At 39.0% G+C, this 16,868-nt stretch overlaps 1 protein-coding gene across 1 annotated transcript; it reads left to right on the top strand.

Annotated features, from left to right (window-relative positions):
• Positions 1-12,419: 12,419 nt before the first annotated feature.
• On the top strand, positions 12,420-14,043 carry LOC114189034 (Leucine-rich repeat (LRR) family protein). The gene has a single exon (XM_028077732.2). It carries the CDS (start codon positions 12,661-12,663, stop codon positions 13,876-13,878), a length of 1,218 nt encoding a protein of 405 aa, XP_027933533.2. The 5' UTR covers positions 12,420-12,660; the 3' UTR covers positions 13,879-14,043.
• Positions 14,044-16,868: the final 2,825 nt, after the last annotated feature.

Genomic DNA, 16,868 nt, shown 5'->3' with positions numbered 1-16,868 from the left:
GGACATTTGGACCCAAAAGGCTTATATGCAAGCTAACCTTCAAGTCCTTGCTAATCAACTAAGGCCCTAATGTCACCAAAGTGCTACCCTAGGCCTTCACGAGTTTCTAGGCATGAATTTGAACATGACGTGGAAGAAAAGGATGTTGAGCGATACCATTATAGGCAATCACCTCATGTGAGAACGCAAAGGCGCATCCTTCCTCATCTCAAAGAAGTTAAGATAGATTTACCTCACTTTCATTAATGTAGAGGCATATCTTGATTGGGTTACAAAAGTTGAACAACTTCTTAAGAGTTATGTGGTAGAAGAAGAAAGGCATCTGCTTAGAAACCCTTAGCTTTCAAAGGCATGCTTTGAATTGGTAGACTTCCTTAGTCCTTCAAAGAAGGAGAAAAGGACTTCATGATATTGACTATGTGTTTCATCTTAAAGAAGCCTTTCGTGCATGCCATGTTCCTTCCTATTATAGAAGAGAGCTCATGGATAAACTCCAAAGGCTCTAACTGTAAGACCCACTAAATTTAAATAATTAAATAAATAATTATTTAATAAATGCGGGTAGGAGAAGCCTTTATGGAATTAAATGTTAACCTTCATGACGTGGAAAAGTACTAGCTCAAATGGTTAAGAGTACTTTGAATGTGTGAGAGGACTTGGGTTCAAGTCCTATGTGTGTCAATTATGTCTTATTTAGTTTTTTTATTTTCTGATGATGTGTTTGGAGCGTGATAAGTAAGGATATAGTTTTTGATGTATGAATGCCATCATGAAAAATGACTTAGTTGAATTGGTTGTGCACTTGAATTTCAATTGTGTGGTGATGGGTTCAAACCTTAGCTTAAGCAAAATGACTTCTTTTTGCTAAATTCAATTTTGGCATGAATGGGAAGGGTGGAAAACCCTAGCTGGCTAAGAAGGGAAGGAATAGAAAACCATTTGAATGACCATTGAATAACCATTAATCACAAGATTAATGTAAATTTTCGTTTTCCTTTTTATGGCTATTAAAATTTAAGTTTTGGAAAGGAAATAATAGAGAAAGTAGAAAGGTAGAGCAACCTTTTTGCACAAACCCATCTAAAGCACTGAAAATAGACAATGGGGAGAGATTGGTATCAAGTGGGGAAGGAGTCAAGGAGAGGTTCATTGCTAGGGATTGGAAGTGTAAGAATTCTCAATTTGACAACGAAATCCAAGTTAGGGGAGTTCTTATTGCTTGCTTTTATTCTACTATCGATTGATTATATGATCTGAACCATAATGAAAGTGTAGAACCTGTCTATTCTTGTTTTCTTCGCGTTTCTGGATTTTTCCAGAAACCGCCTAGCGGTAGTTCATGCGCCACCAGGCGACCCATGTGTGTAAGCCCTATTTTTCTGGGTTTCCTTGAACCATCTGGCGGCTGTGTGTGGTCTGCCAGGCGACGCTTCCTGTTTTGGCCAGTTTCTGGTTTGTGGTGAGTTTTGTGATATTTGTGATGTTGAAAATAATTATGTATTCGTGTATAGATGCGTTTAAGGAAGAAAAATCGCATGTGAATTGAATGGTGTGTGAAATTGGTATGAATGAGGATTCCATGTGGGGTTGGGGTATATGGGGTGTGAGATGATGAAATGCTGTGTCGAGTTTGATCTATTGGATTGCTTGTATGATAATGGTATGGACATAAATTGACATAGACTTGGATGATGGAACCACTCATATTTTGACTAAAAACGCGGATTCGAATTGGTAGTACAAGTGGGGTGTGGGGAAGCCACGAAAGGTGCGAACAGACCTGGGGAGAACCCAGTTTTTCAAGCACCGCCTGGCGGCGCTAAGGCTGCCGCCAGGCACCCTATCAAACTAGCAGAAAGGTTGTTTTGGGTGTGTTCGCATGATGGAACTTGTTGAGTGGGGAATTGATATCGCTGTCGTTAGGCGATCAAATTACCACTACTTTAGCAACTTCAGTATTGCCAGTTTGTAGTGAAGAAAATAGTTAGGGTTAAGATAACCCTGAGTCGTCTCACAACGAATACGGAATTGATCTCAAATATTTGATTCTCAAAAATGCAATTTAAAACTAGCAACTATAAAAATAGGGGGGGTTTTGTTATGCAAAGAAAATGACACGGAAGATTGTAAACACAGTAATAGTAAATAGGTCAATTTCACTGCTTTTTCTAAATAAGATTCTTCATTGGTTATCTAGAGATTATTGTTAAATTAATTATTGTTGTTGATTTACAAATCAATCAATGTAAAGACTCAATTCATTTATTGGCATCCTCACTTTTAATCAAAGTACAGTCTCAATTAAAAGTGAGAATTGTTAGATTGTCCATAGTAAATTCAATCAAAGTACAGTCTCAATTAATTTTACTATGCCTAATCATGTCTATTCCTTTGTTTCTTTACCAAATAGAAAACTTAATTAATCAAAGTAAAGTCTTGACTAATTTTAGTTAAAGTAATTACCTCTAATCAAATTAAAGTCTCAATTATTGGCAAAAACTTATTTAATCAAATGAAAGTTTCTAAACAAAATCAAAGTAAAGTCTCAATTTTATTTAAAAACCTCTTAACTCATATGATTAGCATGCATGTAGATTTAAAATCATTATTCTCTATTCGATTAAGAAGCAAAGGACATAGATAAACAAAAACCACAACAATAATCAAAATAACAAAACATATAAATTCATCTAACCTCAGAATCCATTTAAGAAATTACAGTGGAATCAACCCTTAAAAGCTTAGCCCTCCATGGCTTTGATGGAATACATGATGATATGAAAGAAAGAAAATAAAAGAAAGAATGAGAGATGTGGTGGAGACGGTATCTGCCAAAACCAGAGAGTTCTAAGTGTCTAAGCTGTGAGTTGTAAAATTGTCAGTTGTGAATTGTGTCCCGCTTCTACTCCCTTAAGTCTCTTTATATAGGTTTCCACTGGACTTTGGGCTTTATCTGTCAGTTGCTAAAATCTTTTATTTTTATTTAATTAATTAGCAACTTAATTTCTGTCCAATTTCCAATTCTGCCCCTCTTATTTAAGCATTTTTACCAAATTGACCAGAATTTGACCAGAATTGACTGCTGACTTTGACTAGTTGACTAGAGTTGACCAGTTGACCAGTTTGACTGTCCTATCAGACGCTGACATGTGGCAGTGCAGATTCTCTCTCCAGAATTAGGGTTTCACTCTCACACTCTTCTCCCTCCCTCGTGACGGCGGCTGCTCCGACGTGTGGCTGCTCCGGCGAGCTCGCGGTGGCTGCAGAATAGGTGGTGAACTGCGCGGTGGTCCGACGAGCGGAGGTGTGGCAGTTCTGTTGCAGCGGCGTGGTGGTCGTGGTGGTGTGCTCGTCTCGCGCGTTGCAGAGGTGAGAAGATGGTGCCGCGATGATGGTGGCGCTGCGGGAGTTCAGTGGTGGCGTGAAGCTGCGCAGGTTCATGGCTCGCGCAGATGCAGGTGTAGGCGCGGTGGAGATGGCGATGGTGGTGGCGCGCGGAGCTGTTGGACGCGAGAATGGAGAAGATGGTGGTGTGCTCGCGGTGGCTCGCGGTGGCTGCGGAAACGGAGCACGCGATTTGTGGTTGCAGGTTCGTGGTTGCCGGCGGTGGTGTGCTCGCGGTGGCGTTCTGCGCAAGAAGATGGAGACGATCTGGTGGCGCGACGGAGCTGCGATGGTGGTCGGAAAAGGTTGGCGGCGGCGGCTGTGTGGAGGGTGGAAGGAGAGGAGAAAATTAGGGTTAGGGTTTTGGGAGATGAAGATGATGACGTGGCAGAATCTGATTGGTTAATTTGGTGAGGGTAGGATTATGACACGTGGCTTGTTCTGGTTGGCTAATTTTAAGAGGTGGGGATTGCCACATGGCGTGATCTGGTTGAGTGGAGTTTAAGTGGTAGGAGGGGTGCAACTTAGTGAAAACTGGGGGTGCAGAACAGGTTTTTGGTCGTCCACTTTAGAAGGAGTGTGCAAGTAAAAACTGGGGGTGCATTTAGCTCCTGATTTATTCTTTTTCAGAATTTCTTGATTTTGGACTTATTTTGTAACTTTGAATATTTTAAAATCACATTATTAATTGACCAAAAATAAATTCCAGCTGCATTAACAAACGTTAGAATATCCAATAATATTTTATGCAACTAAAATCAATTTTTACGCCACTTTTACCAAACTTACTCAATAAATCCAATAATCACAAATCCTAATTAAATCAATCTTTAAGCACAGAAAATTCAATTAAATCCCCAAATTTAAATATTAAATGAGGGCAAAAATTTGAACTCATCAGGAATTAAATGCGTTGTGATATGTGATAGGCTGGAATTAGTAAGCATGATAAGATTAATTGGTTAAATTGTAATGTGTAATGTGAAGTAGAAGGGCATTCATAGTTAATTAAATTGTATGTTAAGAACTAAGAAAATGATAGGTGCAAAGTGTGTAAAAATGCTTATTAGATTTATACTCACGAATGGACTATGGAGAGTGATGTTTCGAAGTGATGGAGATTATATGCATCCATACTTGTGTATTCCAAAAGTACATGTATATTATTGACAATCTGAATGGCATGTTATATTTAATTGTTGATATGCATTGATAAAATATTTGGATTATATTGAGTGGAATAGGATAGAGTTCAATTCAGTACATAAAAGAAAGAATGATGTGTATAAATGAGAATAATTGTCTTATTGACTTGATTAAGATGTGTGCATTGTGATTAAGTCATTTTAGCATAAATGGATAATTGTACATGTGATGTGAGTTATGAAATGTGTGATTTGAGGTCCCTTAGGACCTGTTTAATATGCCAAAACTAGTAACAATTGCGCTACTTGTGTGGTGCCTGGCGGTGAGGGCGAGCCGCCAGGCGATATCAACTTAAAAGAGTGGCAGTGGGGCCTGTATGCGCGAGGCGCCTAGCGGCAGTGTTTCGCCAAGTAGAAGTGGTGCAGCAGATGACCAAGATGGTGTGTGGCGCTTGGCGGTAGGCTTGGACCCGCCAGGCGGTGACGGTGCAGCAGCACCCCTGATGGCGCGTGGCGCTTGGCGGTGTGAGATGCCCGCCAGGCAGTCTAGAGCTAGATTTCGCCTAGCGGCGTGAGATGCATGCTAGGTGATTTTGGTCCAGTGATGGTGCGCGAGAAAGTTTTCTACACCGCTTTAAGGGATGTTCATGATGCGATGCTTTGGCTGGGGGCCCAGTTACGAGTGTATCTTGTATTTGGGTAACATGTGACCACTTTAGGTTGTAGCCGGGTGGTTTAGGAAGTCCAGTGGAGTGTGCGGGTTGTGGCTCGTACGGCGAGGTTTCGGAAGATTGCCCTCTTCAGTGCATGCTGATATAGTTTTGGTAGTCTGGGAACAACTACAAACTTAGGTTTGTTTTGGGGAACTCCACTTGGTGTCATTGTGAGATGCTGTGGCAAAGTTATTCCCACGTGTGGACTATCAGGTGGTGGCCTGTAGTCGGAGGGGCGAGTAGACACTCGTGCAGCAAAGATCGATCATTGATCTCACATAAAGGGTATAGAAATGATAGACGTCTAATGTAAGTGCTGGAAATGAAGAAGTAAGGGAAAAAGGGAGAAGAATACTAACCCAGGTTTTAATGTTGAAATGATGTATTTAATAATAATTTTTAAGGTTTATTTAAATGAGCTCACCCTATCTGTGTGTGTGTGGTGATGATCTTGTAACTTGTTACATGGGAGCAGATGTTGATGTAGGTGAGCAGGTTGATGCATAGAGACGGAGTGGAGACCTCTTGGGAGTTTTACTGATTTTGTTTTGTCAGAATATGGATTTATTGTAATACTTTTATAGACAAATATATTTGTATTACGGTATTGTCGTGCATTATTTTTATTTGGTTTGGCGCGTTGGACTTAAAGTTTTAAATTCCTTCCCGCATTTTGGGAATTGTTGATAATAAACGAGGTTGTTTACTTAATTTTTATTTTGTTTTATTTTAATAAGTAATTTCCGGCTAGGACGTTACACCAACAAAGGTCAATGACAATAAAGGAGTATAGACAAAAAATGAAGCTTTATATTTTAAGAGTTGGAAAGGAAGTTGAAGATCTTACCATTGCTAGATTCTTGAGTGGTCTTAATTATGCCATTAGAGAAAGAGTTGAATTGCTACTTTACAATAGCTTGAATGATCTTGTTTAAATGTGTATTAAGGTTGAGCATCAACTTTTAAGAAAACCTTCTTGCAAGGATTCTTATATCTCTTATCCCAAAAGTGATTTCCATAAAGATTTTAAAAGGGATTTTTCCAAAGAAAGGGATACCACTCATAAGAATCCAACAAAGGTAATTGAAAGAGGTGAGACCTCCACCAAGAGAAGCAGTGAAATCAAATGCTTTAAAGTGTCTAGGTCGAGGTCATGTAGCAACCCAATGTGCTACAAAAAGAACTATTGTGTAAAAGGGCCATGACCTCTATAGCAACCAAGATGAGTCTTCTTTTAGTGACTCTAAGAGTACTCATTCACAAGGCTCTTCCAAAGAAGATGCATATCCTAATGAACGACACCTTGTCATGATTAGAAGACTTCTCAATAACCAACCAAGTACTCTTCTCAATGATCAAAGAGAAAATATTTTCCACACTAGATGTGATGTTTTGAAAAATATATGTGCTCTAATTATTGATAGTGGGTCGTGTTGGAATTGTTATAGGACAAGGCTGGTAGAGAAGTTGAACTTAGCTTTAATACCTCATCCCAAACCTTATAAACTTCATTGGCTTAATGAAGATAGGGATATTAAAGTTAAGCATCAAGTGGACATCAAGTTCTCCATTGGAAAATACAAAGATAGAGTTTTTATATGATGTAATTCCAATGGAAGCTTGTCATATTCTTTTGGGAAGACCATGGAAAATTAACCGCAAAACAAGCCACAATGGTCATACCAATGAGACCACTCTCCTACACAATGCCAAGAATTTTTTTCTTCATCCTCTTACTCTTATTCAATTCATTGAGGACCAAGCTCAAATGCGAGCTAGGAGAGATGAAGACAAATCCAATAACTCTATTTGATGTCAAAGAGTGAGGTAGGAGATCCCAATGTTTCAAATCCTAAGGTCATTCCTCTTATTATTTCTCTTCTTCAAGAATTTGATGAAGTCTTTCCTAAAGATGGACCTTGTGGGCTTTCTCTTATTAGAGGCATTGAACATCAAATTGATTTTGTGCTTGGGCTAGTCTATCCTATAGACCTGCCTATTGGACAAATCCCATAGAAACAAAGGAGATAGAGTCTCAAGTACAAGAACTCTTGGATAAAGGTTTGGTGCAAAAAATTTAAGTCCTTGTGTAGTTCTAGTGTTGTTGGTTCCAAAAAAAGATGGCAAATTGCGTATGTGTTGTGATTGTAGCGCCATCAACAACATCATCATTAAATATAGGCATCCCATCCCAAGATTTGATGATATGTTGGATGAATTACATGGAGCCATTATTTTCTCCAAAATTGATCTCAAAAGTAGTTACCATCAAATTCATATCCAAAAGGGTGATGAGTGGAAAACTGCCTTTAAAACCAAATTTGACCTTTATGAATGATTGCTAATGCCCTTTGGCCTCACCAATGCTCCAAGTACTTTCATGCAGTTAATGAATCATGTCTTGAGGGATTGTATTGGTAAGTTTGTTGTAGTTTATTTTGATGATATCTTAGTGTATAGTAAGAGTCTTAGTGGTCATATAGGCCAACTTAGGGATGTTTTTTCTCTTCTTAGCGTTAATCAACTTTTTGCAAATATAGATAAATGTACCTTTTGTGTAAATAGTGTAGTTTTCCTAGGATTTATTGTTAACAAAAATGGGATCCATGTTGACCCTGAGAAAATCAAGGTCATCCAAGAATGGCCTATTCCTAAAAATGTTAGGGACATTCGTAGTTTTCATGGCCTTATCAGCTTCTATGGAAGGTTCATACCCACCTTTTCCACTCTTGCTTCACCCTTAAATGAACTTGTTAAGAAAGATATTTCTTTTGTGTGGGGTGAAAAACAACAACATGATTTTGATAAAATTAAAGCTAGACTCACTCAAGCTCTCATTCTAGCTCTTCCAAAATTTGAGAAAACTTTTGAGCTACAATGTGATGCTTCGGGTGTTGGCATATGTGTTATTTTATTACAAGAAGGCCATCCAATTGCTTATTTTAGTGAAAAATTAAATGGGCTTTTTCGTAATTATCCCACCTATGACAAAGAGCTTTATACACTTGTGAGGGCTCTTCATACTTGAAAACATTACCTTGTATCAAAAGAGTTTATCATTCATAGTGATCATGAATCACTCGAGTTTTTGAAAAGCCAACACAAGCTCAAAAAAGACATGCCAAATTGATGGAATTTTTAGAGCAATTTCCCTATATTACCAAAGAAGGGTAAGACCAATTTTGTGGCTAATGCACTTTCAAGAAGATATACTCTTCTAGCCACATTAGGTTCTTAAATTTTTGGTTGTGATAATATTTGTGAATTGTATCTTCAAGATCCTTATTTCTCATCCATTTACAAGGATTGTCAACAAAAGTCCTAAGGAGGATTCTATGAACAATGGGTACTTGTTTAAAGAAGGAATAATTTTTATTCCTCAAGGTTCACATAGGAAACTTCTTATTCAAGAAATGCATGAAGGGGGACTTATGGGACATTTTTGGGTTACTAAAACTTTGATCATGCTTAAAGAAAAATTCTTTTGGCCCATGTGAGGAAAGAGGTTCAAAGACATTGCTCTAGTTGTATTACATGTTTACATGCCAAATCTACTACAATCCCTTATGGCCTTTATACTCCTTTACCTATTGCCTCTACCCCTTTGAAAGACATTAGCATGGACTTTGTCCTAAGACTTCCAAGAACTTCTAGGGGTGTTGATTCTATCTTTGTGGTGGTGGATCATTTTTCAAAAATGGCACATTTTATACCATGCTCCAAAGTAGATGTGCTAGCAATATTACAAATATATTTTTCAAATATGTGGTTTGTCTTCATGGTATTCCTAGGACAATTGTGTCTGATAGAGATACTAAGTTCCTTCGTCACTTTTGGAGAACTTTATGGTCTCAACTAGGAATTAAACTCTCCTTTTCTACTACTTATCACCCACAAACTGATGGGTAAACTGAAGTAGTAAATAGATCTTTATCCACTTTGTTAAGGGTCATCCTAAAAGGCAATCATAAACCTTGGGATGAATATCTTCCTCACATTGAGTTTGCCTATAATTGTGTGGTCCATCGCACCACCAAGATTTAACCTTTTGAGGTTGTATATGGTTTCAATCATACCACACCTTTAGATTTAATACCACTTCATACTTCTTTTGATTTTGTTCATAAGGAAGGGGTATCTAAATCCAAGTTCATTAAGGATTTACATGAGAAAGTGAGAAACCAAATCCAAACTCAAATTGACAAAATTGCTAAATACAACAACAAAGGCAAGAAAGCTATGAATTTTAATGAGGGAGATATGGTTTGGTTGCATTTAAGAAAAGAAAGGTTTCCATATTTGTGCAAATCCAAACATAGTAGGAACCATGGATGATGATTAACATTAAGATTTAAGGACAAATCCTTTCCAAGGGGGAGGAGATGATGGACTTGGCCTAAGCCCATTACATGGCCCACATTCAACTCAAGGCCCAAGCCCATCAAAAGGCCCAATTACTAGAAGTATGGTGAGAAAGATACAAGAAGGCCTAGAGCAACAACAACCCAATAAGCTTAATGAGTTTCACACGTTATTCTCTTGGGCTAAAGAAGATATTAAAATATGATGGCCTTCATGTAAAAGTCAGTAGCATAGTCTTTTCTTTTGGGCCAAATGTTAGGCTTGCTTTCCAAAATAATTGGTCAAAGTACATTGATTCTAGCTTCCAAATTAGGCCAATTCAAGCCCACTTTTTAAGCTTGGCGGATAACCTTCTTAGGAGCATATTTCTCTCATTTTGCATATGGTGGAAAAGCATGGAAGGCATGACTTGCCACATGGCGCACAACCCATGAATCACGGATCTAGAAGGCATGTATCTTGCCTAAGCCATACATTTTCATTCTATTTCCACATACATTTGCATTGCATTTGAGGGAGGTTTCTCTACTATAAATTAGAGCCTCCTAAGCTTGTATCTGGTTACTCTTATTTGAATGATAACTTGGTGTTGAGAGCACTCCATACATTTGCCTTATTAAGAGTCATGTTAGCTAGGAATCTCCTTAGATCTCCTCTAGCCTCATTCCTGTAGGATAGCTTTTCCTCCCTAGAACTTCGTTTCCACTGAACCTTTCCATTGCTCTAGGGCCTTTAACCTTGCTTCCAATCCAATTCAGTTGCACCTATGAAGCTCCTCCTCCATCAATCTATGCAATGAGCTCCATCACACATCAAGAAGAGAAGGGGTTTATGGACTACCTGTCCTCGTCCCCTATAATACACGATCCTAAAAAGCAACCCTAGGGAAGTGATGGACTACTTGTCCTTGACCCAAACAAGAAACTACACATTTTCGTCCCTTAAAACAAACAACCATAAGAAACAACCTTAGGAAGATGATGGACTACTCGTCATCGTCCTCTCCGAGATACCAGATCCCAGGAAGGCCACTAAAGACCACACACCTAAAGGAACCATCCAATACACGACCTGACCTAGTGCATGTCCGCCCAATAAGAGGACTTGTACTTGGATTGACTAGCTAATCAAGTAAGTCTAATCATCTCAAAGTTTTGAGGCTTGCGTATATTCCAAAACAACAAAATTCTTGAACATTTGTGTTTATGAAGACCAACATGATACCTTGGGGGTCTTTGCTAGTTATTGTAGCAGGAAAAAGACTCAGGAATGACCTAGCAGGATGTGCCAAGATTTGGGTCGAGGTTTGTGATACTCAGGATTTGGGTTAAGGTTCGTGGTACTCAAGATTTAGGCTAAGGTTCGTGATACTTAAGATGTGGGTCGAGGTTCATGTTGCTCAGAATTTAGGTTAAGCTCCCTTTATGTACTAGTTTAAATTTATGTAAAAAAATATTATTGTATAGGAGATCTGATATGTGGTTGTCATCTTTGTAATCTTTTATCCTTTTTATTATTATCTTTTGTAATTGAAAATCCTTCTACTTTTGGGGAATAAAAATGATTTGTAACTGATGTTCTTATAAATGAAAGGCTAACTCCCTTGACCAAGGAAAGAAACTATTTTAATCTTAGGATTATTTACTTTGAGTTAAAAGAATTATTTACATCTTTTATTTTTTGATTTAAGATCTACTACTTTTTATGGAAAGTTAAACCTATTCTTAACATAATTGAGAGTGTGGACCTTTATAAAGGTGGCAAGATCTAAATGGTGACTTGAATGCTCCTAATGATTGGAATCAAATCTCTTATTGCTTTAAACGGGGAAGATCCACCTGCAAAAAATTCTATGACGCTCAAGTTAGTAAGAGAGTTTGAATGAGTATGAGAGAATATGTGCTCCTTGGGAATACTAGAAGTATTTATAGGGCCTTCTGGGCCTTGGATCCTTGTGATAAAGCATGTAATGTAGTATTAATCAATATCAATAAAATAACAACTTACTTTGAATAAATAATAAAAACAATAATAATATGGCACCTTACACGATATACTAACTATTATGTAAATATTTTGTATCAAGAAATATCAAGACATAATCAAATTACTGAGATTTATGATAATTATCGTTAATATGTTAATTATCGTTAATATGTGAATATTTGTCCCAATAGATATATCTTAAAATATTTTATAATTTTTTTTTTGTTATGAGGCTAATTGAACTTTATTGAGCTATATTACTTATGATAGTGGATTCGGTAAGTACAAAACGAAACAAAAAGAAAAATCTAAGTAATGAGAATATAAATAAACAAGAGCATTCACTATTTGTAGCATAAATTTCAAACGTCACTATAAGAACCACTATGTATTAACTATTGATTAAAAAATCTTTGCTATGCAGAAATATGTTGATTACTCTACAACCTCAAAGACTATAAAAGCAATGTTTAAATTTAATGTATAAATTTCTCTACGACTGTGGTGAATTTCTCTCATCCCAAATAAAGATGACCCAAAACAAAGCACTTCGACAAATCGATCCTTCCTTTAATTCCCAAATCAACATATACAAACACGATAAATAAACTTGTTTACATTGACATAAAGAATAATCTCCCATAATCAAACCATCTTCTAATCTAATTAAAAAATACAAATTATAATTTAATAACAAAAGTAACATACAATAAACTTATTAATTTTACATTAATCATTTTAAAAGTTATGTTAACTGTATCTCTGAATTAGATAACACATTTTTACTGTAAGTTAGTAAAACTTAAGTTGAAAAAGTTAAAAAACACTTTTTTTTTTTTAACACCGGTGACCATGCGTGTGTTTCCAAGGACCGAAAGAAGCAGGGCATAAAAAAGTTTGAGGTCGAGAGAGAAATAAATAGCGACAATTTAAAATGAATCCCAAGGCTCCAAAAGTTGTGCCGTGTCCTTTTCTCCATCTCCCCTCGTCAACAACAATTCCCTCACCTTCACTCTCAAAACACCACTCTTAAAACACTTTTCTGTCAAACTCTGAAACTGAAACAACCAATGGCCACTATTCTTCTCGTCCTTCAGCTTCTGATTCTTCTTATTCGCCCATCTCTCCCACAAAACCTGCACCCAAGCGACCTCACAGCCCTCCTCTCCATCAAGGCCACTATCACCGACCTCTCTCCCACCAACCCCTTCTTCTCCACCTGGAACCTCACCGCACCCGATCCTTGCTCTTCCTTCGCTGGCCTCACCTGCACCCTCCGCCGCGTCACCGCTCTCTCCCTCGGCGAACCCTCCTTCCCCCTCGCCGGCACCCTCCCCGCCTCCCTCTCCCTCCTCACCGACTTGACTCAGCTCCTCCTCTCTCCCGGTCTCGTCACCGGCCCCATCCCCCTACAGCTTGCCCACCTCACCAACCTCCGCGTCCTCTCCCTCACCTCCAACCGCCTCACAGGCCCCATCCCCACCGCACTATCCACCCTCCGCCGCCTCCACACCCTCGACCTCAGTCGCAACCAACTCTCCGGCTCACTCCCCCCGACTCTCACCGACTTGCCCCAACTCAAAATCCTCATCCTCGCCTCCAACTCTCTCTCCGGTACGTTACCCCAAACTGTTAACTCCCCGTTACTCCACCTCGACCTAAAAGACAACAAACTCACTGGACCGTTACCGTCGTCTCTTCCGTCATCTCTCCGTTATCTGTCGCTCTCGCAGAACCTCATGTGGGGCCCTCTTCCCAACGGCCTTCAAACGCTTTCCGAATTGGCTTTCCTCGATCTCAGTATGAACCGTTTCGCCGGGCCCATCCCGGCCCAATTGCTCTCCCTTCCTGCTCTCTTCAACATTTTCTTACAACGTAACAATCTCTCTGGTGTGCTTGGGTCCGGGCCCAGACCCGGACCTGTACCCGGATCTATAGTCGATCTGAGTCATAATTGTCTGAGTGGAGAGCTTTCGAGTGTTCTGGAGGGAGTGGAGAGTTTGTTTTTGAACAATAACCGTTTTACGGGGGAGGTTCCGGAGGCGTACGTGAAGAGCGTGTGGCGCGGCAGCACCAGATTGCTGTACCTACAGCATAACTACCTAACCGGGATTCCGCTGCGGGAGGGAGTGGTGCTGCCCGATGCGGCGTCGTTGTGCGTGTCCTACAACTGCATGGTACCACCGCCCGCGGTGGTCATGACGTGTCCAGCGAGCGCCGGCGGGGTGGTGACGAGGCCGGCTGCGCAGTGTTCGGTGTTTAGCCATAACGGTAACACCGGAGGTTGATGGATAGACGGTGGTCAATTAATTGGATTGGATTGGTGGAGATGTAATGTTACTGTGTGCAACTGCAACCGCGTCTCATTCACTGCAATTCAATGCTTGTTCTTTTGTCTTTGGATTTTGATTTATAATAGCCAAAATCAGAGAGCGTACTTTCTTTTTTCTTCTCTTCATTTTGTTATAGTTTTTCTTAGTTTAATATATCGGAAAATCATATTTTGATTAATAAATTTTGAAAAGTTTTTCTTTATCACATATGAGGTATCACATGCCAGGTGACATTTTTAAGTGGTTTTAGAATATTGAGAATGAAAAAATGGAAAAATAAAAAATGTAACATCTCATTTAATTAATAAACGTAATTAAAGGAAGCATCATACACAAAATATAGTAATACAGTCTTGGAGTTTTCACATAACTTCTTACAATTGTCCAAGACACGCAACAATGCCAAACTAAACCAGATACAAAAAATTTAAAAGCAACAAAATGGAAATTTAAAGGACAGCCAATACATGGGCCATAACCCTAAAAGAAAATCTACTAAGAGGGATCCAGCCCAGGTGGGCTAAGCAGCGGAGTCACCATTTCCCTGTTGACCGCGAGAACCTCTCGTATATGCTCACATTAATAAATTGATAATCATCGCAAAAGGAGAAGAACCACATGCAAGACAACCAAACAAGAAAAAAAGGTAAGCTAGAGTATAAAACAATTTATCATACAAATACATGCTATTTCATAGGCCAATGAATATATGTCAACCAATAATGTTATGACTTCTCAAACAATACACTAAACTCAGACTCGACTCATCCGGATTACATATAATCTAGTCGGATTCAGCGGATGCTTGCACTTGTGGTGAATATCTCTACTCACCCCCGAGCTACTCACTGTAAGGCCCTAGAAAATGGCGTTTTAAAAGTGATAGTGGTTTAAAAATAGTGAGACTCAATTATTTTAATATTAAAAGGTTTTAGTATAAATAGAATTGTTATAAACGTGTTTCATTATTTTAAAACACATCATCTCTCTAGAAACCACTTTTCTAGAGTTCTCTGACTACTCTCTAGAGGTTCTGTCTCTCTGGTCGTCTGATTGAAGAACCGAGACCGTAGGATTGATCCTCTCGGTGAGCTCTTCAAATTAGACCGATCAGTTTCTCCGTTCGCGTAAGTTGAGTTTTCGCTCTCTTTTTAGTCTTTTTCTGTTTTCCGTTGCATGCAAGCCCTCTTTCGCTTGCATGCGACGTTTTAATCATCAGTATGAGTCTCTGCTTATCAGTGATCATAACAATATGTCCTGATCATTCTTATGATGTTTCTATGTGTAGATAGAGCATCCTGTGGAGTTAGAGGTGTTGACATTTTTAAGACGTTGATGTTTATAAAGCTGTCTAAACAGCATAACAAGTAAGGGAAGTTAGCCTTTTGCTCAAATTCAGTAGAAATCTTCTATGAGAACTTAGATTTGCATGATCCTATGTTTGACTGATGTTTGGATTAATTGTTGTATGGAAATTGGGTTTCTAGTATGAATTGTGTGGCTCTACATATGAAAACAGATTGGAATTCTGTTGATTTCGCCCAGGCGAGCAGCTCTCGCTTGAGTGAAATTACCAGAAATTCACTCCTGCAACTGAGAGAGGTCTCGCCTAGGTGAGCTAGATTCGCTTGAGCGAGAGACACTCTCGTCTAAGTGAAACAGCTTAGCCTGAGCGAGAATTCCCTCATTTTCAGAGTTGCCCACTGTTTGAGTCTTGCCCAGGCGAGAGTGACCCGCCTAAGCGAGAATAACCCTCTCGCCCAAGCGAGAGCTTTTAGCTTGGGCGAGTTCCTATGCAGAATTGTTGATTATTCCTCTGTTTTAATTATTGGAAGCTATAATAAATGATTTAATGTGATGTTTATTCATAATATGCTTGGATTATTGTGTCTAGTAGTACATGTGGTAGAAATTGTATAAAATCAGATCATCAGAAGGTGTGGTTGCATTAGAATTTCGAGGGGAATTCTAGAGAATAAGTTAGTGTATGTGTAAGAACATGAGGACTCCTAATTTGGTTGTTATCCTGAAACTCCAATAATCATTCACGCTCAGGTAAAGTAGAATGGATTATGTCGTGAGGAGTAGCAGGAGGTCCTAGGCTTTGGACTTGATCAAGTCTTAGACGCGAAGGGGACTTACCTTGTGAGCGGTCAGGTGATAACTCTTTGTGTCCAACTCTGCAGAATTTGGGAACCGTCACAAGATATCGAGTCTAGAGTAATATATCTGCATTGTGTTTGTGGTGGTCTATGTGATTTTGGTGAAAATGAGAAAGATTGCATGATTTCTGTTTATAATTGAACTGTATGATTCCTTTAATAAGATTAGCTTACCCTTGCTTTTTGTGTTCCTGTCTTGTGTTGTATGTTTCCTTTTGCGATGATCACCTATTTGGTGGGAGCAGATGTGGTTGCAGTGTCAAAGGCACTTCTGGAGGATGAAGAGCCATCGTTTTTCTTGTTGAGGAGGAGGTTTCCAGTGGGAGCTTTAGTAGTGGTCAGTTTAAGTATAGAGTTTATTAGTTCAGTTTAAGTATATAAGTGATATATTTTTATAGTCATATCTTTTGTAATACTGTATTAATATATTGTGTACACTGAATTATCTGTTTTGGAACTATGCTGAAACTCCCTATTTTTATTAGCTTTAAGCTGCTGAAATTGAGATGTTACACTCACCCCCGAGCTAAGTGTTACAAGTGTTACAATGTCTCAATCCCTCACACACAAGGTTAGCCCTTAATGAGTTTCAAGCCTCCTACTACTCTCACCACAAGAGTCAATCCACTCTAAGTGAGACTAACTAACTCCTTAGAGTGTCAGGATGCAACCTTATCTTGAATCCTTACCAAATTATATAGATGGGGCACCACTATGAATTCCCACTAACATGGGTCATGGAATTACGTCCCAACCACTGAAGCACGACCGGGAAGTCTCACC

This window comes from Vigna unguiculata, chromosome 6 (assembly GCF_037176805.1).
Source record: "Vigna unguiculata cultivar grain cowpea cultivar isolate G323 ecotype 2 chromosome 6, ASM3717680v1, whole genome shotgun sequence".
Lineage (NCBI taxonomy): Eukaryota > Viridiplantae > Streptophyta > Magnoliopsida > Fabales > Fabaceae > Vigna > Vigna unguiculata.
Note: the sequence above shows the minus strand (reverse complement) of the source record. Positions and strands in the feature narration are given on the sequence as shown.

Bases quoted from the DNA above. Each gene is read 5' to 3' on its own strand.
- LOC114189034 (XM_028077732.2), top strand. From the start codon at position 12,661: ATGGCCACTATTCTTCTCGTCCTTCAGCTTCTGATTCTTCTTATTCGC.